Source organism: Rhinichthys klamathensis, unplaced genomic scaffold (assembly GCF_029890125.1).
Source record: "Rhinichthys klamathensis goyatoka isolate OS25496 unplaced genomic scaffold, OSU_Roscu_1.1 h1tg000231l_1, whole genome shotgun sequence".
Taxonomy (NCBI): domain Eukaryota; kingdom Metazoa; phylum Chordata; class Actinopteri; order Cypriniformes; family Leuciscidae; genus Rhinichthys; species Rhinichthys klamathensis.
The window spans coordinates 370,861-381,465 of record NW_026606755.1 but is presented as its reverse complement, the minus strand read 5'-3'; the positions used below and the strand labels follow the sequence as shown (position 1 = coordinate 381,465).

Genomic DNA, 10,605 nt, shown 5'->3' with positions numbered 1-10,605 from the left:
ATTTACACATGAATTTGCACTAACAATGAAGTAATTAATCATGTATTAATGCATATTAGTGTACCTGTATTATCTGGAAGTTGAAATACAAGGCTTTGGCTCATTCTGGCAATTAACATATTAATTAACATTTTTAGTTAAAAAAATTAGTTATTAGGGAATTAATTCACAATTACATATTTAATTAATAACAATTCATGTATGAACTAATACATTAACCATACAGACTCTTAATTAGTTCCTAATGTGGTAATCATTAATGAATAGCTTAGATAATCATTAGTTACACATTAATTCAGTATTATCTGTGCATTAGTTAAGCATGAATTAATGCTTATTAGTGCACCCGTATTGTAAAGTGTTACCAAAACGTCTGCTAAATGATTAAATTTAAAATGTAAATGTACAGTAGAAGTTTGTTTCTCCACTTCAGGTCTGTTCTTCTCTCTTCAGAAAGTCTTCTGATTATTTATGCATCCATGTAGTCGTTGTCTGTAACAGTTGTGGGGTTGATGATGGAGTCTGTGTTAACAAACGTGTAGAAAGAGTTCACTGGGTTAGTCTGTGTGTGCTGGAAAACCACTGGAGCTGAAGACTGATCAAATCTACTCCTGAACACAAACTCATCAGAAACACAGTCAGGACACTAAACCTCATCAGATCATCATCACATCAAGGACAAATGTGATCATTATATGTATTTATGCCAGAGCTGTCTTCAAAAGCATTGCATGTCAGAATGCACCTCACATCAACAACTGGTGTGAGATTTTAAGAAACACTTCCAGGAAACTAGATTGAGCTCTGACTATAGGCCTGATGTGTGATGCCATTAGTCTTCAGCAATAAGATTGAGGAAGAGAAACTCTGTTCATTGACTTCTTCTTTAGCTCAGAAAACTAAAGCCTGCATGTTAGTCTTTATGCATTTCCTTTCATTATTTTCTTAAGAAGCTCAAAGCATGCTCTCAGCACATTGTGTACATATTTTCAGAACGTACATGATATTCATTGCTGCTATAAATAAGTAAACTGTTGGTAAACACACACCTTTAGCTTTGCTTCGGATGGTGGTCACGGTCACTGCCACAGTCATGATGAAGAGACCAACAGCAATGAAGGAGGAAAAGCAGATGTAGAATAAAGATACTCCTTCCTCATGATGATCCAAGACTGCATGGAAATGCAATGACAGGCAAAAAGAGGTTTTGGCTTGAATGCATTGAAATATATGGTCTCATACAGACGCATACAAAGATCAGCTCTATTATCATTGTACATTTTAAAATACCTAATTATTCACCCCAAACATCACCAGATAAGGAAGAAAGAAAGGTAGAGAGAAGGCGGCAAATAAAAATGTTTCAAATTAGGAAAATGCAAACACATGTCAATATTGTATCATCTAGCAGGGATGTAACATCTAAACATCCTAAAGCAGAGATGCATTTGTTTTACCTGAGCGCTTGTAAGTGTAGGTCTGGCTGCGCAGGTTCTTGACGTCATTAGAATGAAGCTCGTGTTCACAGGTGAAGGAAGCAGGTGGACTCACAGTGACCATATACACACATGTTCGTCTAGTATCTTGAGAAGTGCAATCGCCTGTTTCTATGGTGTAGGTCAGTTCACTCTCCACAGACAGCTCAAAAGACTGCATCAGCCAACTGTATCTCCATCCAAACATCTGGTCAAACATGCACACCACTATGACTCTATCATGCTCTCTGTCTTCCATCTGTCGGTACACTGTGATGTTCGGCACTGTAACATCTGAAACAACACAACAATTGTGCCAACAATTGTGTGCATCTTCAACTTCTAATGCGCTGGCACTGTAAAATTTTGCCAACAATATTGTGGATCTTTAACAACTTTTAATGCGCTGGCACTAGATATTTAAATAATAGCTGGACACATCTTCAAACATGTATGTTAATTTAAACACCAGTCTAGCAAAAATAACTGAACTAATAATGTACAAAAATGACTTTAATAGTTAAGTAGTGTGTCAAAAGGAAGCCAGATGATGTAATGTCATTGTTTTGAGGAAAGTAATAATGTTGCTTTTAAATTAGTTTATTAAAAGACATAACCGATGAAAAAACACATTTACTTTAACTTAAAACATGTCAGTTGTAAGATTAGAGCTTTTTTTTATTGTATTACAAGGACCTTTAATACAGTTAGAGAATAGAGAAAAAAAATTAGATCATACTTTCCACAGATTCATCATCATCTGGCTCGAACATATCTCCGGAAAAGTAATCCTGTACAACAAAGCCACATAAACACCTCATGAATAAAATTTAAAATGATTTTCTATATTCTACATTAAGGCCAGGGCTAAGAGAAGTTTATATCTAAGTGTGTATGTTTATATAGACTGCATACAGAATAAACATCCAAACAAATTTCTGATCTGAATGAAAACCTCTGAAGTTGCATCAGTCAAATCAAACTCTGCTTCCTGGCTTTTCTCTGGATAAAAGAAATAACAATAGTTTATTTTTAATGTATGATTTATTACCTGTACACATTGTGAAGTAAAACGCGGGAGAAAGCAATGTACTTACGAAAAGCGAACATTACAACCAGCAAAAGGACCCGAAAAAGAAGCTTCATCGTGTCTCAAACTATTGTGCTTTCTAACACACTGTGAGCTCAGTTTCACACTTCACATTTCCTGTTTTAAAGAAGTGTAGTTCTTGTCAATTGCACAATTAGGGCACATGTTATATTCATTTACTTTACATTCAAATAAGGTCTCCTCCTTGATTCAAACTCACATCAATAAATTATCTTTCATTAAAATTTGGTTGCCAATGAACACTTTCCCGATCATTCCACTGGGAGAGTACAACTCTTTTGATAGTCAAATCTTCAACGTGTGTTTCCTTCTCAAAACACACATTATTATGACTTTACATTTATTCATTACATAAAATTAGCTGCAGGCCATATTACAGACCTGTTCCTCACAAATCTATAGTAAACTAGCATTAACATTTCTTATGAATAGTGAGATGACATTTTAAAGTGTTACAATATCTGCACAACAACCAAACGGTTTTAAACTTTCACGGTTTCACAGACAAGGCTTAGGTGTAGTCCTAGACTAAAATGCATATTTGAGCTGTTTCAACTGTAAGCAACTTGCACTAACATCTTAAAATATATCTGTGCCATCGTTTTGTCTCAAGATGCACATCAGTAATGTTTTTTCTAAGGCAGGATAATAAAATCTGCTTAATGTCCTAATAAGGCCTAATCCTGGCTTAATCTAAACCCTGTCTGTGAAACCAGTGTTCTCAGAAGAGTCAAGGGACATTAAAACGTTTAATGTGTTTATTGCAGTCCTGAGAGGACTACAGACACTCGGTTTTTGTCATTTCTTTTCCAGATTACTTGCATTTTAATTATGCATTGATATATAAAGACAGTTTAAACAAATTTGGAAAAAAAGTATTTTTGGGATTTTTTACCTACCCTGCCTTTAATGTCAAAAGAAAACTAACTTCATTGGAAAGTTTGTTAGTACACCGGAGTTTATTTAAATAACACTTGCCTGATGGCTTATGCTACCGCTAACCCGGACGTCGAGGTCAACTCCTGTGATTTGGCAGAAAGTGATGCATAAGGACGAGTTTGATGATTATTTTCTTAATTTGTGCTCCGAAGATGAACAGAAGTCTTACGGGGTTGGAACAACATGAGGGTGAGTAATTACTGACAGAATTTTCATTTTTGGGTGAACTAACCCTTTAAGCCTCTGTTTCGCTGAGTCTTCCTCCACAAAGTACGCTGGGGCACCTTAACAGGCACCTCCAAACCAAGCTCACCTAGTCTGGTTGTGACCTGACAGAACAAAAGTCAAGTTTGGTTGCCCCTTTTTTTTGGTAATCTGTGGCTTGGACCCTGGTGTGCACCAGTTAGCTCCCCAGCCAGAGACACCACATCCAGTCCAGATATTTATCTTCCAGATATCCAACACCTTCACACATACATTCACACGTACATTCACACATACACACACACACATACATTCACACACGCACACACACACAGACACACACACACTACATATATAAAATACCTCAATCCACAAATAATTGTACAATGATGTATTCAATAATACTCAGAACTTATTTATTATAGAAATAGTTTGTATTTATGCATATTGAACTTTCTTATTATTAATCCATTTAATCAATTCCACAGTCAGTGGTTATGATGTTTGGATGTACAGGTCTGAAATGAACATTACATCACAATCAATGACCCATTGTTTTGTGTCAGTCAAGTATTGATGTATATTTTGCCTATACGTCCCAGAATCATTACATTTGTTCATCTTAATGGATATACAGTATTTATACTGCACTTCTACTGTATGTCAGGTCAGGTGTATTTGATGTTACATCACAGAACAGCAGCAGCAGGTGGCGGGATAGTCCTCAGCGTTCACTTTCAACTCATTTCCATACACATAGTAAACATAGGGCTTCTCTTTCCAAGTGTAGTTCACCCTTGTTATGGTAATGAGCTCGATTGTCTGCCTCTGGAACAAGGAAATATTGAATTACAGAACCAGATTCAGGTTTCATTGTGGAATCATGTTGACATGCACATCAGTCTACATGACCATATAATTTTTTATATATATATAATAATTTTATTCAAATCTAAATATTATAGTGCAAGTAAACATGACCAAGTCATAGACAGACTGATAATAACATAGCAAAACTTTAGCATTATTATTATTATGAAAAAAAGAGAAAATTTGAGAATAAAACACAACAGGTACCTGCTGTAATATGCGTGAGTTCTTGGTATATTTCACCTGATGGTTCCTTATTAAACGCTCAGACACTTGTGCAACAGAAACATCAGGGAAACCCAGCACTGGATAGACCTACAGTATACATTCAACCACATTTATCATATTCTGCCTCTTTTAATTCTCTCTTTTATCTTTAACTGTCTGCAAATCTGTTCCTACCATATACTGGGCGTCTCTGAAGAGCTCCTTCCCTGAAACCTTCCCCAGCTTTTCCAGTTTTAGACCGCTCGAATCTTGCGCTACGTAATCATCCTTCTCAGTGCTCCTGAAATGATACAAAAGTATAGCTTTCAGAATGAGACAGTTCACTTTGAGTGTATAGGGTTAGTATACAGTGAATATATAATACCATTCGACTATGAGATTGATGAAGACGAGTAGCTGTCCGTTTCCATCACAGGTGTTACACATGTGGAAGCCGATGCCGCTACATGAACTACATCTGGAAGTTGCCAAACAAACACTCAGATAAAAGTAGTAAAACATGTTCAGGACATGAAGGGCTCGAATCAAATATGATGAGAGTAAAAGACTGGATGGTTGATGCAAAATAATACACAAACATTTTTTTCTTTTTTTTTTCTAACAGCAGCCATTCTGAGATGTGAACAAATGTCTCAGTTCTTTTGATTCTTATGAATTGGTCAAAAAGACCAAATTAAGGCAAAGGCTGAAGAGTGAAAAAAGTAAGTCTTATGTTTAATTTCATATTTTCATAAAGACCAATTGATGTGTTCCTTTCTTAAAAGCTAGAATAGTACAAACAGTTACTACAGTACATGGAGAATGGCAGACTTACTTTTCACGTCCACTACTGCCACATGCATTGCAGGACCCGTTATCAGGACATTGGCCAGAACCGTTACACCAAGAGCACACTTTCTGCATAGAGACACAAATAAAAGTGTCTCTAGATTTATGTCCCATTATATGACCTCCTATAATAACCATGTATACCAAAAACAACTCAGTGAATAATAAAAAGCCTGGTGAAACTGGCCTGGTGTTTGCCAGTCAATCGTCACTTACGCTTCCAGTTCCAATGCAAAAAACACAGGGGTTTTTTCCCATTCCACTGCATGGGTCACATTTCTAGGGTAAACAAAAAAACTATTGTTTACTTTCCAGTAACTGGACAATGTAAATTAGATCTTAATGTTCCCCTATTATGCTTTTTTCGGACATGACCTTTCATGTAATGTGTAATGTAGCTTTTTGTGAATGTAAAAGGTCCGCAAAGTTTCAACGGTTAAATTAAGTTATTATCTCTCAAACGAAAGAACCGATTCTGAACTGACTGAAACAACGAACCTATATAGGTTTGTAACAAATTTGCATAATGCCAGTCTATGGTCTTCACTGGCTGTTGGAGAACAACGCCTACTTTGATCCTCAAACACTGTAGTTGTCGCTGAGACTGGAAGAGTTTGGTTCGAGATGTCGACATGTCGAGAAGGCACAGTCCTTGATCAAAACCGAATCCTTGATCGAGCCCGAATCCTTGATCGAGACCGAATCCTTGATCGAACCGTTTCAGACAACAAAGGAGGTGACGTTGCAATGTATATTATGCAAAAATGAATGTGTTTTTTGACCTTGGATGCATTTAAATCTTTTGTAGGAGACCTCCAAAACAAAATGAGGAACCCTTAAACTAGCATAATAGGGGCACTTTAAAATGAAGTGCTAACAAAGCTCCATAGATTGTGGTTCATATACAAATTTGTTCTGATATAGTTGCTGCACATTCTGTTGTTTGAACTCTTCTTGTGGATCAAACCTTGACTGAGGACGTGTAGGGCACTCTAATGGTCTCCTTGTGCTCAGTAAAGTAGGACGGAGGTTGAGCTGCAATCTCCCACGGTTCAGGAGCATGCTGAATCCCAGCATCGACACGCTGCCCTGCAAAAGAGTTTAGCCAGGGAACAAGGTTTAGATTTCATTTAAAAAATAAAAAATAACTGCACAAAACCTGTTGCTATAGTGTTTTTAGCTCATTACTAGGGTGTTATGGGTGGTTGCTTACTGGCGCAAGTCAAAAATGTCCATCCCCGAGTCTTTATAGTCTCCTTGAAAATTGGTGCAAAACGTCTGTAATAAAAATGACTGACAGACGCAACGCAATAAACGCTGTCTTGCATTCGGAGGCCGATGCCTGGTGTTTGGGAATACAATCGTGGCACGTCCAGATTTTGCCGAGTTAAACGCGTTCCAGTGTTAACATATTTTGTTCTGGAAGGTAATTATACCAAATCATCTTGATGACAGACTTTGTTTCAGGCATTTCAGAATGATCAAACCAACATTTGAGATGCTGTGCGATGAGATTGGTCTGCTGGCTAGTCCAGTGATCCAATCATATCCTCTGTTGAGGCAAAGTCACATGAGTTTTTGTTGAGCATCAAGGGGTTTATTCAGTAAATGTGGTTTCATCTTAGTTTATGTGCATGTCTCCCCATGTAAGGTTTTTTGCACATTTTTAGAATTTATGCACATCTTGGTGTTACCATCCAGTATTTTTTTTAATGTGATAATCCAAATTTCGCATAAAAATAGGTTAATGGAAACATAGCTTATGATATTCTGTCCCTATATAGTCCCTCCTGTAAATTCAAATAATGTTTCTTCCAGAGATTTCTTTTCCATTTTCTAATAGCAAACATTTACTCAATAACCTGCACAATTTGAGATATCATTCATATCTGTATATCACAAGAGGTATATAGAGGTCTGTTTAAATCTCTAATTCCAAGTAATAGTGATGGTGATGCTTGCACCACTAATGATAGACTGGATTGACTTTTGGTACCTTTGTAAGGCTCCTGACTCAATTTAGTAGATCTGGACTCTGTGAACGTCTCCAAACGATACTGAGAACAGAAGCAGAGCAAAAAGACAGACCTCAGATTGATATTGCTAACCACATTCGGTTCTATAAAGCCAAAACAACAACAGATTTATGTATGTCTACTAATAATACACAGAATGATGGTAATCACTTAGCTCAAAATGGAAATTATTCACGTCTCACCCTGTAGGTGGTAAAGGACTCCATGTTGGTAATAACTCCATCTCTGACGGGGCCAGAACTATAGCAGCACTTGCTGGAGACGTAATCTTCAAAAGCTTCACGTGCTCTCTCCTCTGAGATGGAAGGAATGTTGTCGCTAACAAGAAAATATTAATAGACATGAATGTTGAATTACATGCATTATGAACATGCAACAGGAGTCAGTTTAAGAAATGAAGACATCAGAAAGAAACACAGAGAACTCTGGTTATGATTAGTTTCTTTGCATGGAGTAGCCTACTTTTGAATCCATAAAAAGTACTTTAAAGGGATAGTTCACCCCAAAATGAAAATTCTGTCAGTAATGACTCACCCTCATGTTGTTCCAACCCCGTAAGACTTTCGTTCATCTTCGGAACACAAATTAAGATATTTTTTATTAAATCTGAGAGCTGGATCACTCCTCCATAGGCTTCTTAAGGGATCGAAACTGGCCGGCCCAAAAGTTATTAAAGACATCGTTAAAATAGTCCGAGTGACTACAGTGGCTCAACCTTAAGTTTATCAAGCGACGAGAATACTTTTTGTGCGCAAAAAACAAACAAAAATAACGACTTTATTCAACTATTCATTTCCTTCTCTGTGGGCCTCGAGATAGTTCACGTAGTGTAACAGCGCAACACTTCTAGGTTGCACATCACACGTAGGCTCACTATTGGCCAACGCAGGTCATGTGTGTGATGCGTGTGATGTACAACCTAGAAGTTTTGCGCAGTTACACTACATGAACTCACTCGAGGCCCACAGAGAAGGAAATGAATAGTTGAATAAAGGCGTTATTTTTGTTTGTTTTTTGCGCACAAAAAGTATTCTCGTCGCTTGATAAACTTAAGGTTGAGCCACTGTAGTCACTCGGACTATTTTAACGATGTCTTTAATAACTTTTGGGCCGGCCAGTTTCGATCCCTTAAGAAGCCTATGGAGGAGTGATCCAGCTCTCAGATTTAATAAAAAATATCTTAATTTGTTAATATTTTAACACTGTTGTCGTCTGTAGAGCTACTTATAGCTGAAATTAATTTCCCCCATAATTGATTATTTGCAGCATTAGGGCTGGTTTACAAGAAACACGTTTTTGATGTAAAAAAAGAGAAAAAACCTAGAAGCAGGTCAGTGGAAAGAAAAAAGCGAAGGTCTAGTCTAGAGACACATTGACCTACTTTTAACTTAAGCGCCCCTTTTGTAGAATGCCACATCATGCACTAGACACGAGCGCAACGGTTGCATTATATGGTCCCTGCGCGTTTACATGAAAAAACTACGGAAAAGTAGCGCAGTGTAATGTAAAAACCTAAAACACGTTCTGTGTGAACAGCCCCAATGTTATTTTTCTGTTTATTAATGTGAAGCTGCATTGAAAGCAATATATTTATGAATGTGACTTCACTTAAGCTACAGAGAAAAAAAACGTACTGCCATTCTGGATGGCTGGAGACTTCAGGCACAGGCATCGGCACAGAGGGCATTGGAGGAGGAAGATACACACCTGTGACAAGAGGAACACATCAGAGACATTCATAAGAGACCAGTGGTTATAATTTAGCAACACATTCAACATCCACGTTCTGTTACTTAATGCAGAAATCTAAAAGCTATACAAATGCAACCATGAAAGTCAGCACATCATCCGCTTATAAATGCTTTTCTTCCATTTCCGATTGTTTCACCCATAAAAGCATGATTAGATGAAAAACAAAGTTTGCATCTAATTGGATCCATAGGTAATGACCTAATAATTAATAATTTATTCAAATAGCATATAGGCCTAGACTACCTTTCAAACATTTGGGTCATTATAATTAAAATAATAATAATAATACATTTATTCAGCAAAAATGTATGAAATGGATCAAGAGTAAGAGTTTTACATTGTTACAAAATATTTCAATCTCAAATAAATGCTGTTCTTCTGTTCACCAAAGAATATGATAACAAAAATATGAAGCGGCACAACTGTTTTTAACATTGATAATAATAAGAAATGTTTCTTGAGCAGCAAATCAGCATATTAGAATGATTTCTGAAGGATCATGTGACACATGCTGAAAATTCAGCTTTGCATCACAGGAATAAATTACAGTTGTTTGGAATTGTAATAATTTCACAATTTTTGATCAAATAAATGCAGTCTTGATGAGCGGAAAAGACTAATTTCAAAAACATAAATCTTATCAAGCCCCAATTTCTGAATGTTATGCCACTTCTATGTCCTGTATCTTAAAAAATATGATATATGATAGGAGCTCTTTTAATTATTGCAATAATAATGATATATGATATAATAATTACCTACAAATTGAATAATATATAGTAAAAAATGAAAGCAATTAATATTTTTTTTGTGCTTCTTACCACCTTCGCCGCCCGAAGTTCCTTCATATCCCGGGATGCTGTCAAACATGCTTGCAACAAATAAATTACAACAAATTAAGGCAACTTGCTTAACATCATGAATTATATTGCAACTTGATTTCAGATAATCAATAGCAAACATTAAGTTTAATTTGAATGATTTATTGAAGTTCCCTCATTAGATATGCAACAGCTGAACATAAGCACATTCAGAAATAGGAACCTTTTTGCATATGCTAAATATAATTATTTATATAGCAATTAATTAACACATCATTCATTACATACTATAATTTATTTATATATTATAAGCCAAATAAGCTTTTTTTTCAAAACATAGA

The 10,605-nt window shown here is 36.3% G+C and overlaps 1 protein-coding gene across 1 annotated transcript; it reads right to left on the bottom strand.

Moving 5' to 3' along the window:
- Window positions 1-4,165: 4,165 nt before the first annotated feature.
- LOC130099531 (protein SSUH2 homolog) lies at window positions 4,166-10,319 on the bottom strand. The gene is made up of 11 exons (XM_056265244.1): window positions 10,268-10,319; window positions 9,326-9,398; window positions 7,874-8,009; window positions 7,652-7,712; window positions 6,623-6,744; window positions 5,872-5,934; window positions 5,642-5,724; window positions 5,192-5,284; window positions 5,002-5,107; window positions 4,807-4,914; window positions 4,166-4,557 (listed from the first exon to the last, which is right to left on the bottom strand). Exons 1-11 carry the CDS (start codon window positions 10,311-10,313, stop codon window positions 4,414-4,416), a joined length of 1,035 nt encoding a protein of 344 aa, XP_056121219.1. The 5' UTR covers window positions 10,314-10,319; the 3' UTR covers window positions 4,166-4,413.
- Window positions 10,320-10,605: the final 286 nt, after the last annotated feature.